This window comes from Anomaloglossus baeobatrachus, chromosome 4, assembly GCF_048569485.1.
Source record: "Anomaloglossus baeobatrachus isolate aAnoBae1 chromosome 4, aAnoBae1.hap1, whole genome shotgun sequence".
In the NCBI taxonomy this organism is placed as follows: Eukaryota; Metazoa; Chordata; class Amphibia; order Anura; family Aromobatidae; genus Anomaloglossus; species Anomaloglossus baeobatrachus.
The window spans coordinates 520519370-520540420 of NC_134356.1; the positions used below are offsets into that span (position 1 = coordinate 520519370).

Genomic DNA, 21051 nt, shown 5'->3' on the forward strand with positions numbered 1-21051 from the left:
GGGCGGCGGCGGTGGGAGGGGGGGACGGATCGGGCGCGGCGGAAGGGGGGGGCGCAGGGGGGAGTGCGGCGGAGGGGGCAAAGGAAAAAGAAAAGGAGAAGGAGGATGAGGTGGTGCGCCTAGATGATAGGGCTAAAAGCGAAGTTTATGTTTGTTTTGAGGGCCCGCTGGGGGCTCATTTAAAGAAGGAGGTGCGGGAAAAAATTTGGAAAGGGGAATATGTGGAGATTTTTTCTCTGCTTCCCCTGGAGAAATTTAATTTGGATAGGGTTAAGCCGAGCGACTCCAAAAAGGAGAAGGACGAGGAGGAAAAGCGCCGTTATAGGCTTATTCCTCGGACTTTTGCAAACTGGTTGCAAGCGTTTGCGATTTTGGCGAGCGTGGTCGGGGAAAAGGAGTCGGAGCATTGTTCGGCCTTGTTTGGTTACATGGATGCGATAGGGGAGGCTTATCTGGTTTATGGCGGGCTGGCGTGGCTGCGTTACGACGAGCAATTCCGGCAGCGGAAGGCGTTGCGGCCGGATATGCGATGGGACCATAAGGATATTTCCTTATGGATGCGACTGATGTCGGCACCGACTCAGCCCTTTCGGGGGGGTGCCGGGGGACCGGGGGCCGGGTCCCCGGTAAGTCAGAAAAAAGGTTTCTGTTGGCAATATAATGAGGGGCAGTGCAGGTTTGGAGCAGCATGCCGGTTTAAGCATGAATGCTCAGGTTGTGGGGGAGGACATAGCCTGTCCAAGTGCTTTAAAAAGGGGAAAGGAAAAGCGGGTGACGGGGTTGGAAAAAGGGATGACGCCGGTGAAGGTAGAAGCGATGGCCCCCTTTTTAAATAGGTATCCGGACGGCGAGGCAGCGGCGTTGTTATGGTTTGGTTTTTCTGACGGTTTCCGTATCCCGTCGGCTGTTAGTCCATCGCCCCCGCCGTACCGTAATTTACGTTCTGCTCGGGATCATGCGGATGTGGTGGATGAGAAGCTGAGAAAGGAGGTGGTTTTGGGCAGAATGGGCGGTCCTTATGACGCCCCGCCGTGTTCGAAGTTGGTGGTTTCGCCGTTGGGGGTTGTGCCGAAGAAAGAGCTGAACAAATTTCGGCTTATCCATCATTTGTCTTACCCAGAGGGGTTATCGGTGAATGATGGCATTGCACCGGAGTTAGCGGCGGTATATTATGTGTCGTTCGACAAGGCGTTGGACCTGGTCAGGGCTGTGGGTCGGGGTGCGTTGATGGCAAAGGCTGATGTGGAAGCGGCGTTTCGGTTGTTACCGGTTCATCCAGATAGTCAGCATTTGTTAGGTTGCTGGTGGGATGGCAGTTATTATGTTGATCGCTGTTTGCCAATGGGTTGTTCAATTTCGTGTTCGTATTTTGAGGCGTTTAGTTCGTTTGTAGAGTGGGTGGTTCGGGATGTGTCTGGGCTTATGTCCATTATTCACTATTTGGACGATTTTCTTTGTGTTGGGCCGGCGGGTTCAATGGTTTGTGCGGGGTTGTTATTTGCGTTGCAGAAAGTCGCAGACAGCTTCGGAATTCCCTTGGCCCCCGATAAGACGGAAGGCCCGGCGCCTGTGATGCGTTTTTTGGGGATTGAGATTGATTCTATTGCCATGGAATGTAGGTTGCCGGAGGAGAAGGTTCGTGATTTGAGGGCCGCGGTGGCAGGGGTGAAGGCGGCAAAGAAGGTGCGGCTTAAGGTGGTGCAGTCCTTGCTTGGGAAATTGAATTTCGCTTGCAGGATTATGCCGATGGGGAGAGTTTTTGCGAGACGTTTGGCAACGGCGACGGCAGGTGTGCGGTCGCCGACACATTTCGTGCGAATCACGAAGGCGATCAAGGACGATCTTTTGGTATGGGATCAATTTTTGCAGTGTTTCAATGGCCGGGCCCTGGTGATGGAGAAGGTGGCGTCTAACAGGGCGTTACAGCTGTTCACCGATGCGGCTGGGTCGGCAGGGTTTGGGGCCGTGTTTCGAGGTCACTGGTGTGTGGGTCGGTGGCCACAGGCGTGGCGGGAGAGCGGTTTGGTCAGGAATTTGGCTCTGTTGGAGCTATTTCCTATCGTGGTAGCAGTGGAGCTGTGGGGGTCGCGTTTTGCCGGGAGGAAGGTTTGCTTCCATTGTGATAACCAGGCGGTGGTGTTTGCTATTAACAACTTGTCGGCTAAGTCGGAGCCAGTGGTGGTGTTTTTGCGGCATTTAGTGTTGAGATGTCTGCAGCTGAATGTACAGGTGGTGGTAAAGCACGTTCCGGGAGTTGACAATGGGGTGGCTGATGCTTTGTCTCGTTTTCAGTTCAGCAGGTTTCGGGCGCTACTGCCTTGGGCGGACGAAGTCGGAGTGGAGTGTCCCGTGGATTTATGGAATCTGGTGAGGCGGTGATCTCAGAATTGATTCGGAATTCGGTGACTGAGGTGACTTGGTGCCGATATGCTAAGGTGTGGGCTGAATGGGAGGAGTTGCTGGGTCGGATGCTTGATGGGGTAAGCGTGGATTACTTGGTGGCATTACTGGCGTTGGTGAGTGTGGATTTCTCGGCCGGGCGATCGGCGTCGGCCGTGGCGCATCGGGTGGCGGCGGTGGCGTTTTGGTTAAAAATGAGAGGGGAACAAGATGTTTCGCAGGATTTTCGGGTTCGACGGGCCTTGCGGGGGTTCCGCCGCGGTGTGCGGGAGAGGGACAAGAGGCGTCCCGTATCGTTTGGTTTGTTGAGGCGGTTGGTGGGGGGCCTGAGCGGCATTTGTGAGTCGGTTTACGAGACTGTTTTGTTTACAACAGCTTTCGGTCTTGCTTTTTATGGGGCTTTCCGGATCGGTGAGTTGGTAAGCCCGTCCAGGGTGACAGGCGGCGGGTTGCTGCTTGAGGATGTGCGAGTGGGCGGTGATCAGGTGGAGTGCCGGATTAGTCGGTCGAAAACGGATCAGCTGGGTCAGGGTAGGTTGGTGGTGTTATACGCGGTCCCGGGGGAGGAGTTGTGCCCAGTACGTTTGGTGGAGCAATTCATGGCCGTGAGGGGGGGTTTACCGGGCCCATTTTTGCGTGGATGGGTCCTTTTTATCAAGGTTCCAGTTTGTAGCGGTTCTGCGGCGAAGTTTGCAGAATGTGGGGGAGCGCCCGGAGGATTTTGGGTCGCATTCCTTTCGGATAGGGGCAGCTACGGAGGCCGCTCGTTGGGGGCTTGGAGATGAGGTGGTAAAGCGTATTGGTAGATGGGAATCTTCTTGTTTTCGGCGGTACGTGAGGCCGCAGCTGTTGTAGCATTATGGTAACTTTGGTCTAGGTACAGGTGGTTTGGCGGTTTGGAAGTGGTTTATATATGTAAAAAAAAAAAAAGAGGGGGTAATGTACAAGTGTTAGAGGACGGAGGTAGAATGGGTTTTTTCTGAGAGGCGTTGATGGTGGTGATGTTATTGGTTTTTAATTTCTGTTTTCGTTGTCTTTCTTTGTTGTAGGGATGTGCCTAATCTGGATTCTGGGGCATTCCTTCGTGTTCTGGGGTGCTCGGCGGGCGGCGGTTCGCCCGAATGGTCGGCAGCTAGGGCTGGATCGTGGGCAGGCGACTGTTCGGTGGATCGGTGTTCGGGGCATGGAGTGGGGCAGGGTGGTCCCAGAATTTGGTCGTTATTGTAAGGTTGACCGGCCTCCGGATGTGCTGGTATTACACGTGGGAGGTAATGATCTGGGAGTCCGGGCGTCACGGGATCTGATCCGGGATATAAAGATTGACTTACTGCGGTTGTGGAAGCAGTACCCGGGTTTGATTGTCGTGTGGTCAGACATAGTGACCAGGTTGTCATGGAGGGGGGCTCGGTCGGTGGAAAAGGTCAATAAGGCCAGGGCCCAGGTGAATCGGGTGGTTGCCAGGTTTGTGATCAGGAACGGTGGGATTGTGGTGAGGCACAGGGAGTTGGAGCCGGCAGATTGGCGGTTTCGGAGGGGTGACGGAGTGCACCTCAACGACATTGGAGTGGATTTATGGGCATTGGGCCTGCAGGATGGTGTTGAGCGAGCTTTTGGTGTGTGGCGGGTCCAGGCCACGTAAGGTGTCACGTGGTCTATCCTGTGGCGGGGGGGTAGGTCTGGTCCAGAGGTTGGAAGTGACTGGTAACTGGACCGGGAGTCATTGTCTCGGTATGGTGGCTCTCGGTTCCGGGATGTGGCAGGCACGGGGTTCTGCCAAAGTGTGGGGGTGTCAATCCGTGGGTGATTGGCACCTCGTCTCTGGGTCGGTGTGTTGCGGCCAGGGGCAAGGGGAGTAGTAGTTATGGACTGGGCCTGCCCCCGGGAGGGTCATGTAATTGGCATTGTCTATTGTTATCTGTGTGTTGTTTTGGGTCGCCCGTTGGACGGCGTCCCTAAGGTGCTTAGTTTGTGAACAATAGGCAATAAAAGGCTGCTGTGGCCATTTTGAACCAAGTCGCATGCAGTCCGTGTGTTTATTTATAGTATAAGGGGTTTGGTAACACAGACATCACGACCGGAGAATACTCCCTCAGCTGGTCAAGACAGCCATGGATCCCCCCTTGGGGAGGAGGGGCGACATGACCAAGGGGAAGTTAGGGAGTGATGGGGTTAATAGGGACAGTTTGCTTGGCAGGCCTAATATGGCATTAAGGGGTGGTTTTAGCTTGGGAGGAAGAGGAGGAGTAGGGAAAGGATTAGTCTGGGAGAGGAGGGGGTTACCTCCTCTTCTTCTTCCGGACGCCAAGAGATCCCCGCCCACCCTCCCTTTTTGTGTTGTCATCTGGGGGACGTGGTTTGGGATGTTGGGATGCTATTTGTCACAGCGGCGGGGGGGGTAGGTCTGGTCCAGAGGTTGGAAGTGACTGGTAACTGGACCGGGAGTCATTGTCTCGGTATGGTGGCTCTCGGTTCCGGGATGTGGCAGGCACGGGGTTCTGCCAAAGTGTGGGGGTGTCAATCCGTGGGTGATTGGCACCTCGTCTCTGGGTCGGTGTGTTGCGGCCAGGGGCAAGGGGAGTAGTAGTTATGGACTGGGCCTGCCCCCGGGAGGGTCATGTAATTGGCATTGTCTATTGTTATCTGTGTGTTGTTTTGGGTCGCCCGTTGGACGGCGTCCCTAAGGTGCTTAGTTTGTGAACAATAGGCAATAAAAGGCTGCTGTGGCCATTTTGAACCAAGTCGCATGCAGTCCGTGTGTTTATTTATAGTATAAGGGGTTTGGTAACACAGACATCACGACCGGAGAATACTCCCTCAGCTGGTCATGTGTTTTTCCACCATGGATATAGAAAATTAAATTAAAAAAATTCTCCTATACTTTCAATGTTAAACACGTACAGCACACATGCGGCACACAGATTGTACACTGATGTCATCCATTCATGGACCCATAGACTTGTATTGGCTCTTGTCATCCGTGCTGCCGGAAAAAACGGACATATCTCCGTGTGGTTCACAAGGACATACGTGTGTTCACACGGTCCATGACAACACAGACATGTGATGAGCGCCATAGGCTATAATGGTTACTTGTGGCATCTGTGAAAAAAATGCCACACATATGGATGCTACATGTACCGGAAAAACGGAGGTGTGAAGGGGCCTAACAGCAACATCACCAGGGCTGAGTTTTTAGCGCTTACATCTCAGCATAGAACATTTTCCATTTTTATATAAACTGTGTGGCATTTAAACCTATCAATCAATTTATCTTTCAGTAATCATTCTGTGATTGCCTCAGATGCTTCACTAAAGAGTTAATTCCTTCATCCTTCATGTCTGATTGCTCTTGGATTACGGTGAAGCCACATGGACATTTTCAGCTCATATTTGCTCTGAGACAATGCGCAGTACAGGTGTACAGCCCTGGACCAGGACTTTACACAGTCACAATAGCAGCGCTCACCACAAGATACAATAGCTGACTGAAATAGGCGCCTCTCAGGAATCAGCACAGGCTCCATCTCAAAATGTCACCACACAGGCTGAACTGGATGCAGGTAACGCTGCTGTGTATTTGCCTAAGGCAAGCGTGGTGGATGAATAGTTTTATATATCCTTTTATTACTCTTACATTTTCTTCTTTATACATTGTTTATTAATTGTGACTGTGAGGATGTGGGTCTATCTCTATGTACATAAGCGGAGAATACAGGAGGCAGATGTCTAAGAGCAATGTAACCCTCCATGTTTTTATGTATACATGCGCTTGATTTTAACTACAGACATATTATTCTGCTTTCACATATACCACTGACCTATTCCACAGCACTGTACAGAATTTCACCCCAATTCATCAAAGTTGTTTACAACAGAAAACGGAAGTAAAAAGCTTTGAAATTTGCTAAATTTTACACGGCTGCACAGAAATTGTCCTCTTTTTTGAATTCTCACAACATTTGTGCACAGCTCTGACAAAGTGGGCAAAGCGACCGGGTCTCGTGAAACTCATGACAATCAGGGGCATACAATATGCCACACATCAGTGGTGAGGTACACAGCCACTTCATGTGTGACGCCCTGACAAAATCAGGGTGTCACAGATGACTGCACCCCTCTTCCAGGTGCAGGATTCCCTTCTCCTTGGCCCTCCATCACAACCCCACACAGGTACATACACCAGTCACAATAGCCTAGTCACCCCCCCAGGACAATAGGGACACACCAGTGGGCGGGGCCAGGCAGATGGTGACGCTCACATAGGGGTTCTGAGGTGTCAAGGGGAGGGAACAACAATTGAGCGGAGGAGTTGAGAGGAGACAGTGGAAGTGAGATGAGGAAAGTGGTAGTCAGGGGTTGTAGATCCTGGACTACTGGACTACTTGAGCTGACTAGGTGGCAGACGGCAGAGCAGGGCCATAGGCGACGTAGATCCGGTCGCGGGAGACCTTAAGTGAACCGGGGTAGGGTTGTAGCCCGCCGGTGCCGACAGCAGATATCCGGTCCAAAGGCCGTACACAGTCGGGGTACCTGGACCCTAGGGCGAGGACAGCTGCAAGCACCTTCCCATTTAACCAGCAGGGGACAAGATTCCAAGTCTTTTCCCACTAACAGCCCAGATAGAACGAGACGGAAGCCCAACGAGGGAGATAGGGCGTTTGCAAGTGCCTGCTAAAATCCCAAGGGTCAGTTCTCGCAGGGCACAGCTTCCACGGAAAAGTCACCGGGAGTAGACTTCCCCGTTTCATGCGGACTAGTCAACACACAAGACACCAACCTAAAGTGCAGGAGGAAGGGCCCCTGTTCTGTCCACCGGTGTGCGGGACCCGAGCACACCCCTCCGGAGGCTACCGGTTACCGGCAGTTGGTTTTCTATCTGGACTCTGTGTGATTTTATTCAAAACAGTGAGTACATCGGTATCATCCCGTGCATCCCCGTAGACTGTGCCCGATCACTTTATCTCACCGACACCTGGGCCACGGGACAACACCTCCCCTAGCCGTGGAGGGGATACCATCCTGCTGCCCCACTCCATCTGTCGCGGGCGGAGAAGGGGACGCCGCGCTCTCCCGCTGCTCGGGTCCAGCTGCCGCTGCTGCCGCGGCCGCTGCTGCTCGGTGGCTCGATCGATGGGCCGGATCCCGGGGACTCGAGCGGCGCTCCTTGCCCGTGAGTGAAAAGGGGGTTTGGTGTTGGGGATTTATTGTCCGTGACGCCACCCATGGTTGTGGTGATTGTGTGGACACCACCGCTGCTCTGTATGGGAATCCCGGGAGTGGTGGTATGGAGCAGCTAGATGTTGGCCCTCCCCTCCGTGGGTAGGGGGTTGGTGGTCCCGGGGCCCGATGATGGGGAGTTAGGATGGTGGACAGGCGGGCTATGGGGCCTGTTGAGGTGCAGGGACGCAGGGGCAGCGCTGTGCCGCACGGCACGGAGGTACTCACTCAGCCCAAGGATGATGACACAGTTCACGGTAAACAAGCGGCTGGTTGGACGGGTCCCTCGGACGGCTGCGGTGTTGATGTTCCCTGCAAGTTAGCGGTGACTGTCTCTTCCCTGCACCTAAATACGGTTGTTGGTAGCGATGGATTCCCACCGGTAACCCGCTCCCTGACTTGGATATGAGCCGGAGGAGCTCCTCTTTTGCCCGCAGGCGCTGGCCCTGAGAAACTGGTGCCTTGGCGGTGGCGGTGTCTCTCCAATATGGTTGGATGGTTGCCTTCAATCGGGACTTTGCTGTTGGGAGACCCAGAGGTCCCCTTCACTGACGGATTTGGCAAATTGTACGGCGACTCCAAGCCTTGCCAGGATCCGAAAGGCCCCTGCCAATGGCGCTGGCTTCTCTTTGTGTACCGGTCTGGTACCGCCGGGCCACCACCCGTCCACGGTCCTTACGGTAGACTCCAATAGGCCGCTCCTGCAGACGGTCACCGCCGTCTGCCAACCTTGCTGTCTCGCCCGGGGCACACACCCGGACGCTCTCAATCAGTTTTGTTTGCTCTCCTACCACTTCACTCCTCACCCTTTCACCTCTCAAACTAATCTGCTTGGTTTTCCCGCCTCCAGGACTGTGAACTCCTCGGTGGGTGGAGCCAACCGCCTGGCCCACCCCCTGGTGTGGACATCAGCCCCTGGAGGAGGGCAACAAGGGTTTTGTGTTCTGACCTTGGTGTGCCTGCAGGGAATGTGGGGTGTGTGGTGGTGTCATGACCTGTGACCCCTGGCTTGCCCAGGGCGTCACACATCAGCCCCGGGCACCCCATACCAAGGCAGCGGCGGTGTCACCAACAATCACCGCCACCCACGGGTGGCGTCACTGACAAAACCTCCCCTTTATAGCAAAATCCCTTTTTTCACTTGCGGGTGATGGACGGGGGCTCAGGCCCGGGCCCGGCTTCCCCTCGAGCCACTGCCACGACCCCGAATCTGAGCGTCTCGAGCAGCCCCCCTGCCATGGTCTGTCCCCTGCCCGCAACATATGCCTCGCCCGATTCATAAAGAGGCGTATGCATGCCACCTCCTCGTCAAGACCAACATGAAAGCTGCCGTTCTTGATGAATAAGGGCCTTTGTCATTACTCTCACTATTAGGGCGCACAATTTAAATGTCCTTGTATTGTGTCAGGTAACTGAAGTACATGATGGAAACCTTCACACATAAGGGGAGAAAAATTTGTCCTTGGTGAGATATGATCCCAGGACCCCAATGTTGTAAAACAACACTACTGATAACAGGGCCACCATATTCACTGGAAGACAAAGACAAAAAAGGGCCCCTGTACAACAACCGTATATCGGCCCTTTTCAGTCCAAAACTCATCAAATTGCACATTCCCACCTGCTTTGGAGGTGGTCATGGGCGCACTTGCCTCTCGGGCCTGTGTGGCTGAACAAGTTGCACTAATGATATGTCCGCCCCTATCTATAAGGCTGGAAACACATCTATGCGAGTAAAATCGGTCCGACTGGGCTGAAAAAAACTCGGCTGATTTTAGTTCCCGTTAGATCCGAGTGCAACGCAACTGCGATCCTTTGTTTGAATAAATTAATGATTTTGCTCGCGTGTGTGTCGCGTGTGTGTCGCGATTGCGATGCTAGTTTCCTGCAACATCTTAACTACATTAAATTGATTACACATGTGTCATTTATTTTACCTTTGGGAATGTGATGTCACATTCATCTGTTGAATATTTAATGAGCGTAGTTCCTGCCACACTCCTAAATGTGAACGCTGGTGCGCGTGTGTGATCCTACTTTTAATCCCCTTCCATAGGAAATCATTGGGACAAATTGTGCGAGAAACTCGCAAAAAAGCAGCATGCTGCGATTTTTTTCTCGGTCCGATTTGGACTGAGAAAAAAATCGCAAATGCGAGCTGAATCATTGAATAACATGTGTCCGATTTCAATGCGAGTTTTTCTCGCATTGCTCTACTGCGAGAAACTCGCAAGTGAGAAGCAGCCCTAATAGTGAAGGGCTTACGTAGTGATTCCAATCCACAACACATGATATCACTGAACATGCCCCTTTTCAGAAATGGAGCCATATGACATTTATCTATACCATGTTTCCCAAAAAATAAACAAGGTCTTACATTACGTTTGGCTCCAAAAGAGAGCTTATTTTCAGGGGATGTATTATATTTTGTATTGGCATTAGTGATTGGGTCACCTGTTAATGGAAAATAAATATAAACTGCCCACCCCTCTGCGGCGGCATCACTGTTTGGAATGTGTGTTAATTGCAAATGCATATTCACACTTTTTCCCTGCAATTTTTCCCGCTGACCCCTATGTGGCGGCTTCAGTGATTAGAACAATTTCATTTCATTGAATACCAGCCCACCCCACTTTGGCGGCTTCTGTGATTCAGTCACACTGCTGTCTTATTGCTCAAGGATCACAGCACAATGTTCGGACTGGCCAGCAGCTCTGCTGACCTGAGCGTGTCAGTGTGTATTTCTATGCAGCGTTCACGCTCAGATGGAGAGCCGCTGTATATGGGGTGAATATTCATTTGCAATTAACACACGCAAAAAATGTATACCTTGGAGGTGTATGGAGGATGGATCCATCCTCACTTTGGCCACAGACAGGCAAATACTTGAGTGTACAACAGTGGCTACAAACGCAATATGTAACAAGCCTTAGGCCTTGTTCACACACTGCGTTTTTACCTGCGTTTTTTTGTGTTTTTGCTGCAGAAATTTCTTGAGAAAATGGCTGTAACCTTTCTGCAGACATTCCCCAGCAAAACCTATGGAAAAAAAATTAGCTGTGCGCACACTGCGTTTTTTTCTCAAGAACATTCTTTCTGCAGAATTTCTTGAGAAAAAGAATGTTCATATCACTTCTTTTCTGCAGTTACATGGGTTTTTTGCCATAGATAATGGTAAAAAACCGCAGGGACCAACCTGCGGAAAAAATGCATCAAAAACACATCAAAAACGCTGTAAAAACGCATGCGTTTTTCGGTGCTCTATTGGTGCGTTTTTTGAACGCAAGTGCGCTAATCTTTCAGACTCTCAAGAAATTTCTTGAGGAAAAATCCTTTTTCTAGTGCTTACAGGGCCTTACACTGCTAAAACGTTGCCTAAGTAACTCCGGAATCAGATTTGCAAATTTCAGGTGCCCAGACCACCAAAAACAATGGTGCCCCCTTTCACACACTGCTAACGTTTGCCTTGTCTATAATACGATTTCATGTGGACATTTTTCCCTCCTGAGTATAATTTATTTTGCTCATACACGGCACTTATAGTATAATCTCTATATTCATGTGAATTCTAAAAAAGCATAATCCAGTTTTTTTATACAAGGGATACTATGGCCATGATCTTGGGATTTTTGCACTCAATCAGCAATGTATGGCAAATGAAATGATTTGTCTAATATTTTGTTTTCTTAAGAACTTATTATGAGAAAATGATTAAAAAAAAAAATAAAAAATAAAAATAAAAAAAAATATATATATATATATATATAAAAATATAAAAATATATATGCAGTATAGTGTATGTATATATATATATATAATAATATATACAGTATATATATATTTATATATATATATACAGTATAAAGTAATAAAGTAGATAGAAACAATAATCCACTGAAATGTGCAATTTAGCCACGAGACTTTGCAGTAAGGCTCCTTCCATTGTCCTCGTGTTTGATATTCATGGCTAACCAGAGATGAGTCACAGGTTTCTCAATCAATCCGGATGACTCACCTGTGAGCAGACGCAGATTAGCCAAACAGTATCATACAGGAAAAATCCAATGTTTGCTAACTTTCCCATTCATTAATAACAGTAGATTGTGCGTGGCACAGAAATAGATAATGTAATACTTAGGGTACCTTCACACTTTAGCGATGCAGCAGCGATCCGACCAGCGATCTGACCTGGTCAGGATCGCTGCTGCATCGCTACATGGTCACTGGTGAGCTGTCAAACAGGCAGATCTCACCAGCGACCAGTGACCAGCCCCCAGCCAGCAGCGACGTGCAAGCGACGCTGCACTTGCACGGAGCCGGCGTCTGGAAGCTGCGGACACTGGTAACTAAGGTAAACATCGGGTATGGTTACCCGATGTTTACATTAGTTACCAGCGCACACCGCTTAGCTGTGTGTGCAGGGAGCAGGGAGCCGCGCACACTGAGCGCTGGCTCCTTGCTCTCCTAGCTACAGTACACATCGGGTTAATTAACCCGATGTGTAATGCAGCTACATGTGCAGAGAGCAGGGAGCCGCGCACACTGCTTAGCGCTGGCTCCTTGCTCTCCTAGCTACAGTACACTTCGGGTTAATTAACCCGATGTGTACAGCAGCTACATGTGCAGAGAGCCGGAGCCGGCAGCACAGGCAGCGTGAGAGCTGCGGAGGCTGGTAACTAAGGTAAATATCGGGTAACCACCTTGGTTACCCGATGTTTATCTTAGTTACCAGCCTCCGCAGCTGCCAGACGCCGGCTCCTGCTCCCTGCTCGCTTCATTTGTCGCTCTCTCGCTGTCACACACAGCGATCTGTGTGTCACAGCGTGAGAGCGCCTTTGAAGAAAACGAACCAGGGCTGTGTGTAACGAGCAGCGATCTCGCAGCAGGGGCCAGATCGCTGCTCAGTGTCACACACAGCGAGATCGCTAATGAGGTCACTGCTGCGTCACAAAAAGCGTGACTCAGCAGCGATCTCGGCAGCGAGCTCGCTGTGTGTGAAGCACCCCTTAGGTGTTTAATATCAATGGCACATTGTCATTTGGGCTATCAGAAAATGGTAAGTTTGCATTCTTGCTCTCAAAATAAGGGCAAACATTGACACTGGGGTTGTACTAATGGCATGCTATATTCGGTGAGTCCGCATAATGTCACGCAAACATTTGATTGTTCAGAATAATGGAACACTGCCACAACACCATTTTGGCATTCAAAATAATGGCACCCTGGAATTTGGGTATTCTGAATTATGGCAAGCTTTCGGTTTTCCACACTGATATCACACACTGACATTTAGGATTTAAGAGTAATGCTTTTCAGTCATTTTAGGGTCTACGATTAATGGCATGCTGTCATTTAAGGTCTGTAAATAATTGCACACTGCAACTCGTTCTGTATAATACAGACAGGACTTTGAGAATAATGCTACACGACATTTGGAATTGCACAGTAATGGCATCTCGATATTCAAAGTCTCATAATATGATCATGACATTTGGGGCCACAAGCCACAGTGACATTTTTGGTTGAAGCCTGAGGAAATTCATGGCCACGCTTACCTTCAGGAGATGTCAGACATCTTTCCAACATGAGAGCTTCTTCTTCCCAGTCATCTTCCTCCTCTTCTTCTTCACTGGATTCATGATCTCTCTTCTCACTTTTGTGCCAGTCAGACCTATTTCCATGGAGAGATATGGGACTTGTCTCCTGTCCAACTTTTTCCCTTTGTGATTCATCACAAAGCTTTGTCCTTTTGTGTGTTTCTCTGTGACGGCTTTTGTGCAACGTTTGATGTGCTTTCTGCTTTTTGTGACATTGTTCTGACACAACATTGTGGTTTTCAGGGATTGATCCTAAGCTATTGGCAGTTTCAGAACATGGAAGATGTCTGCATTTTGATGAGTCTGAAGTGGAGAGAGAAGTAGTATGTCGTCTGTGTAAATGACTGTCCAGTTGTGAAGCTTTTACTCTTTTATAATTCTTGTTTTGAGTAATATCTCCTTCTGCCTGACGTTTCTGAAAGTCAACACATAAAGCAACACGTGAAACATACAGAACAATGAATATCAGGCAACTTCTTATAGCCTTAAAGGGATAATCTGGGACTTTCTTACTTTTTTACGATTGGGCTAAGAACTTACCGGCAGCTAGTTGCTAACTGCCTACCTGTTCTGCCATAGAAAATCTCACCCAACTCAGGCGGTGACTCTCCTGCTTTATTTGACTTCACTTCACAGTTTTCCAGTCTGCTTTGTCGTCAGGTCATTACTGATGACATCATGCTGATTGACAGCTGACTCCCAGCAGTTAGGCAGCGGGGAGCCGGCTTTCAGTCAGCATGATGTTGGCATTGACGCCCCATTCACAAAGCAGAGCAGAAGAGAAGGAACTGCTCTGTTGACGTGATGTCTCCAGAAACAAAATAATCCATGACCACTCTGAACCAGAATAGATCATTACAAGGCAAAACAGTCAGTTAACAACTACCTTCCAGTAAGTTCTTAGCACCATCACAAAAAAAAACATTCAAAGTCACAGATAATTCCTTGAAATGTTTAACTTTGAGATCTGTCTCATACTAAACATTTATAGCGTATCTATTAAACAGTAACATTTGTCTGTTCAGCGAGAGTTCAACTCTTGTACTTCTACTCGTGCCAAAAATAAAAACCTATATTGGGTGATTGTGTAAACACCCGGTTCCACTCATATCAATATATATTACAGATAAAGCAGGCCAAATCAATTTTCAGATGTATAAATTCACATCTTTATTCATATATTACAAACAGCTAAAATAATTTAAAGAAAATCTGTCACCAAGTAAAAAATAACCAGATTTTTGCACTTAATTTATTCCTGCGGATCCCCTTATGATTCCATTGTTTTTCTTTTTTCAATTTCCCTTCCAGTCCCAAAGATATGGGCCTTTTTATTTAATGCTAATTTTTATGGTTTTTCCCAAGGGGTAGTGGCTCACAAGACTCTCCTTGAGCGTGGCTATAACCTGCTCTTCAGTACTATGGGAAGCAGTGGGAATAAGTTAAGAGCAAAAATTTTTGACCTGATGACAGGTCCTCTTTAACCCTAGAACGCATACCTGGGGCCTCGCAGGCCTGCTAGGTTACTTGTTTTCTAAGGTAGTGTAACACCCTGGCCTATCAGGTCGTCACAGGGTATTGTGCAATCTGCCCTTCTGCACGGTATCCACCCTCCTTGGTTACGGATCCTGGTCCTTTGGTGTTGCTAACAGCTTAGCCAATCAAAACTCTAGGAACACTTCCCACTTTTACCTACCAGACACACCATTGGGGGGCCTGAAGGGAATAGGGCCGCCCATATGGGGGGTTGGTGAGGAGAAAGTGAGGACAGTGACAGTTGAGAGTTGAGTTGAGCAGTGGAGAGAGGAGGTGAGGTGGCTCTCGTGAGGAGAGGCCACGGAGAAGAGCTCCTGCATACTAGGTGGCAGGCGTTGGTCTGGGCCAGGTAGGAGCTGGAACACGGTCGCAGGGGACAGTGTCAAGGGGCATGGACTGCCGAGGAGGGCAGCCGGCGGCCTTGAGCTATCACCGGGCAGGGGCCAGGGCACGACAGGGTACGTGGACCCCAGGCCGGAAAGTAGCTTCACGCGTTCCGGTAATTTATCCGACGGGGGTGAAGACTTCAAGTGTCATCCCCAACCCGCTCCAAAACCGGAGAACTAGCGCACCGATGGGATATGACTTTCCCACTACAGTCCAAAGAAATCCTACGCGTGAACCCTGAGAGCAAGCTCACTCCGTTAGCCATACGGGTGAGCCGGACTCAGAGAGTTTCATACCAACGGGTCCAACAGAGAAAAAGGTGCCAAGGACAGGGCCACAGGCTAACAGCAACACCAAGGGCACGGATCCAGGCGTGCTCCCCTCAGGCGATAGTGGTGCTCAGAATTCTGGTTTACAAGCTGTCGGTGTAATTATTCTGGGACTGAGTGAGTACATTGGAAGATCCCTGTTCCTATTCCCCATGGCACCCAACTACCATCCCAACCATCAACTCACCCCCGGGACACAAACCCCCTACCCACGGAGGGGTTAAACATCAGGCTGCCACACCATCGTCACCGGGCTCCTTAACAGCAGCGGTGGTCCCTCACATTACCACGCACCGTGGGGTGGCATCACGAACTTTCCAAAAACCCCTGTACATATATTCCCCCCTTCTTTTAATTGAGTGGCCGCGCAACCCCCGGGTCTGGAGACCCCTCAAGCCACGGCGGATCCGGATCCGAGCGGCAGCAGCCCGGCTGTTCGCACGGGGGCGGTAGAGTAGATTTCTATGGTTGTGCGTTCTAGGGTTAATATTAAAATAGTGCAGTCTGCCATGCAAAAATGGAGAATATACTGGCCATAACCTATTTAGGGCAGTTTATGCATTTAGAGCTAATTATGGGCTGTATCTCTTGTACCATTTATGATACTCCTCTGTATCATTATTAAGTTCTGTGTTTAACCCCTTTAGAATCCTAGCAATTATTAATTTTTGCGCTTTCGTTTTCCCCTTTTCTTGTTCCAAGGCCATTGATTCCATGGTGCTGTACATGAGAAGGGGTTACATACAAAATACAAATTACAATAAGCTAACTAACATTGACAGACTGGTACAGAGGGAAGGGGACCCTGCCCTTACATGCTTATAGTCTGCAGGATAATGGGGAAAGAGACAGTAGGTTGGGGGGGAGGGGGTTGGCAGCTCCGGTAGTGGTGATTGCAGGGTCATTGCAGGCTATAAGCTTTCTTGAAGAGATGGGTTTTCAAGTTCTGCCTGAAAGTTCTGAATGTGGTGGATAATCGAACATGTTGGGGCACAGAATTCCAGAGGCTGGAGATACTCAAGAAAAGTCTTAGAAGCGATTGTGTGAAGAACGTACCAGTAGAAGAGAGAAGAAGGTCTTGGGAGATTGTGTGTGGGAAGATATTGGTTGATTAGTTTGGAAATATATGGAGGAGACTATGGAAGAGATTATGGATGGCTTTGTAGGTTGTTAGTAGTTTGAACTGGATACGTTGGGAGATTGGGAAACAATGAAGGGATTTATAGAGGGGGGAAGAGGAGGAGTAGCGAGGAGAGAGGTGGATTAGTCGGGCAGCGGAGTTAAAGACGGACTGGAGAGACGCAAGAGTGTTAGCAGGGAGGTCACAGAGGAGGATATTAGAGCTGTCGAGGCGGAAGATTATGAGGGCATGGTGAAGGTTGTATTATAATAATAAAACAGATACCTCTGCTGTTTTCTTATTCTAAGACCATGTTCACACGACTGAGTTTTATCTACAAAAACACTCAAATTATTATTTTTTTTCTCACTTGTCATCCATGTGCAATTCTGATTTACACAAAAAACTATTGCATGCTGTGATTACTATCACAAGCAGATACAGTCTATAAACAATTGAATAACAATGAACGGAGTGAGGTCCATTTTTTTTTACATGAGATTGAGCCTTAAAGGGAACCTGTCAACAGAAATTTAGCTTGAAACCTAAAAGTGTCCCCCTCTGCAGCTCCTGGGCTGCATTCTAGCAATGTTCCTGTTGTTTATGTGCCCCCTTTCTGACCAAAATAAAGACTTTGTAAAGGGGTACCTTTTTGTATTCAGATCTTGATAATGGTACACGGGAGCGGGCTCTCTTGTGGCCGTTAGTCTGCCTCCTGTCACTTTAGGCCGTCCCCCATCGCTCCATTCCATACTTCAGGACACCGCCCACTGCGCCCGAGGTCCCGTGCACGCGAGGACTGCTGGTCACGTGTGCGCAGGCACGAGGTTATGGGCGGTGCTGTGATTGCATCGCAAGTGCCCGCCCATCATCTCATGGCCACGCTCTCCCCTCTGCCTTCAGCGTTCTGCGCAAGCGCTGGCCAGATGACCCAACGTTGGAACGTTCTGCGCAGAACGCTGGAGGCAGAGGGGAAAGGGCGGGCACGAGATGATGGGCGGGCACTTGCGATGCAATCACATAGTCATCATAGTCTCGTGCCTGCGACACACGTGACCAGCAGTCCTCGCGTGCACGGGACCTCGGGCGCAGTGGATGGCGTCCTGAAGTATGGAATGGAGCGATGGGGGATGGCCTAAAGCGACAGGAGGCAGACTAACGGCCACAAGAGAGCCCGCCCCTGTGTACCATTATCAAGATCTGAATACAAAAAGGTACCACTTTACAAAGTCTTTATTTTGGTCAGAAAGGGGACACAAGAACAACAGGAACCTTGCTAGAATGCAGCCCAGGAGCTGCAGAGGGGGAATCTTTTAGGTTTCAAGCTAAATTTCTGATGACAGGTTCCTTTTAACAGAATGATGCAAATGCACAGTACTTCTATTTTAAAGGGAATGTCTCATCAGTAAATGACCTATTGTTTATATCAGGTTTTTATGTTACATTTAAGTAAAATTGAAAGAGTATGTAAAAGAAGTATCAACTGGGTATGCTGTAATCTGGGAAAGGGTCATCGTGAAGGAAGCATTAGAAGCTGTAAAATCACTCATAAGGAATGGAGGATCCTGTGCCATCTACTGTAGGGAGAAGTGTTATTTTTCATTCTAATCTGCATACGATGATAATGAAACTGTTGAAAATAAATTTGTACAGAAGAGGAAGTGTGAGCGTAGTATTAGACTTAGTGGCCCAAGATTCCTAAATTTTTGTATGCATAGTGATAAGGAAAATTAAAAAAAAATTGTTATAAAAACATTTAACATAAAAGCCTGATTTAAACAATAGGTCATTTTCTGACTATACATTCTCTTTAAAGAGGACCTGTTATAAGGTCAATGCTAGCCATTTTTTTTGTTAATTTTTTAAATCCACTATATTGTTTCAGAGATATGGGTCTTTTTATCTACTGCAATTTATTTTGGTCATTACAAGAGGATGTTTCTTACAGGGTAAGGGCTCGTGCGCATGTTGCGTAATTGCATGCATTTACGCTGTCTATTGCACGAATGCATGCGTCCTGCGTTCCCTGCACAATCTATGAGGATTGTGCATGTTGTTTTTATGAAAGCAGCGATTTGGATGCTGAAATTTTGACCCAAATCCGTGCGTTCAGAAAATGAGCATGTCAATTATTCCGTGCGCTATTGATGCAGCTCCCACTCTGTCTATAGCGGGGGCAGCAGCCATAGCGCATGAAATCGGCTTTTTTTTGTACAAAAAAACTGCATCCATTATGCAGTCTTTCTGCCGCGATTTGATTCGCAAATGTGCTGTCAAATCGCTGCAGAATATTCAGCATCTACGTGCGCATGAGCCCTAATAGTGCTAAACAACCTAAAGATATGCCCCTAGAGAATCCCGCGAGCGCTGCCCTCCATTGGTATAGACTATAAAAATTAGCTGCAAACAAAAGGACCATTTCGCTTTATAAACCATATGGTAAATTAAAAAAAAAAAGAAAAAAATAAATAGACAGAAGGCACCATTGTTTTAGCAAAAATATGCAGCCTATTATGTATGTGCAATGTACATCAATGGACTAAAAATATTAAGATATATATATATATATATATATATATATATGTGTGTATATATATATATATATATATATATATATATATATAAACAGCTATCTGTAAATATGATTCATTTGGAATACAGCAGGTCAAATACAGTGAGGTCCAGAAATATTTGGACAGTGACACAAGTTTTGTTATTTTAGCTGTTTACAAAAACATGTTCAGAAATACAATTATATAAATACTATGGGCTGAAAGTGCACACTCCCAGCTGCAATATGAGAGTTTTCACATCCAAATCGGAGAAAGGGTTTAGGAATCATAGCTCTGTAATGCATAGCCTCCTCTTTTTCAAGGGACCAAAAGTAATTGGACAAGGGACTCTAAGGGCTGCAATTAACTCTGAAGGCGTCTCCCTCGTTAACCTGTAATCAATGAAGTAGTTAAAAGGTCTGGGGTTGATTACAGGTGTGTGGTTTTGCATTTGGAAGCTGTTGCTGTGACCAGACAACATGCGGTCTAAGGAACTCTCAATTGAGGTGAAGCAGAACATCCTGAGGCTGAAAAAAAAGAAAAAATCCATCAGAGAGATAGCAGACATGCTTGGAGTAGCAAAATCAACAGTCGGGTACATTCTGAGAAAAAAGGAATTGACTGGTGAGCTTGGGAACTCAAAAAGGCCTGGGCGTCCACAGATGACAACAGTGGTGGATGATCGCCGCATACTTTCTTTGGTGAAGAAGAACCCGTTCACAACATCAACTGAAGTCCAGAACACTCTCAGTGAAGTAGGTGTATCTGTCTCTAAGTCAACAGTAAAGAGAAGACTCCATGAAAGTAAATACAAAGGGTTCACATCTAGATGCAAACCATTCATCAATTCCAAAAATAGACAGGCCAGAGTTAAATTTGCTGAAAAACACCTCATGAAGCCAGCTCAGTTCTGGAAAAGTATTCTATGGACAGATGAGACAAAGATCAACCTGTACCAGAATGATGGGAAGAAAAAAGTTTGGAGAAGAAAGGGAACGGCACATGATCCAAGGCACACCACATCCTCTGTAAAACATGGTGGAGGCAACGTGATGGCATGGGCATGCATGGCTTTCAATGGCACTGGGTCACTTGTGTTTATTGATGACATAACAGCAGACAAGAGTAGCCGGATGAATTCTGAAGTGTACCGGGATATACTTTCAGCCCAGATTCAGCCAAATGCCGCAAAGTTGATCGGACGGCGCTTCATAGTACAGATGGACAATGACCCCAAGCATACAGCCAAAGCTACCCAGGAGTTCATGAGTGCAAAAAAGTGGAACATTCTGCAATGGCCAAGTCAATCACCAGATCTTAACCCAATTGAGCATGCATTTCACTTGCTCAAATCCAGACTTAAGACGGAAAGACCCACAAACAAGCAAGACCTGAAGGCTGCGGCTGAAAAAGCCCTGGCAAAGCATTAAGAAGGAGGAAACCCAGCGTTTGGTGATGTCCATGGGTTCCAGACTTAAGGCAGTGATTGCCTCCAAAGGATTTGCAACAAAATATTGAAAATAAAAATATTTTGTTTGGGTTTGGTTTATTTGTCCAATTACTTTTGACCTCCTAAAATGTGGAGTGTTTGTAAAGAAATGTGTACAATTCCTACAATTTCTATCAGATATTTTTGTTCAAACCTTCAAATTAAACGTTACAATCTGCACTTGAATTCTGTTGTAGAGATTTCATTTCAAATCCAATGTGGTGGAATGCAGAGCCCAACTCGCGAAAATTGTGTCACTGTCCAAATATTTCTGGACCTAACTGTAAGGGGTACTTTGCACACAGAGATAAATCTGCGGCAGATCTGTGGTTGCAGTGAAATTGTGGACAATCAGTGCCAGGTTTGTGGCTGTGTACAAATGGAATAATATGTCCACAATTTCACTGCAACCACAGATCTGCCA

At 47.9% G+C, this 21051-nt stretch overlaps 1 protein-coding gene across 1 annotated transcript in view; it reads right to left on the reverse strand.

The window, feature by feature from the left end:
• Positions 1–21051, reverse strand: part of ELL3 (elongation factor for RNA polymerase II 3) — a 228729-nt gene that overhangs the window by 36085 nt on the left and 171593 nt on the right. Inside the window, exon 8 of the mRNA XM_075345885.1 lies at positions 13173–13629. Coding sequence (XP_075202000.1) covers positions 13173–13629 — 457 coding nt within the window. The remainder of the gene's footprint in view (positions 1–13172; positions 13630–21051) is intronic.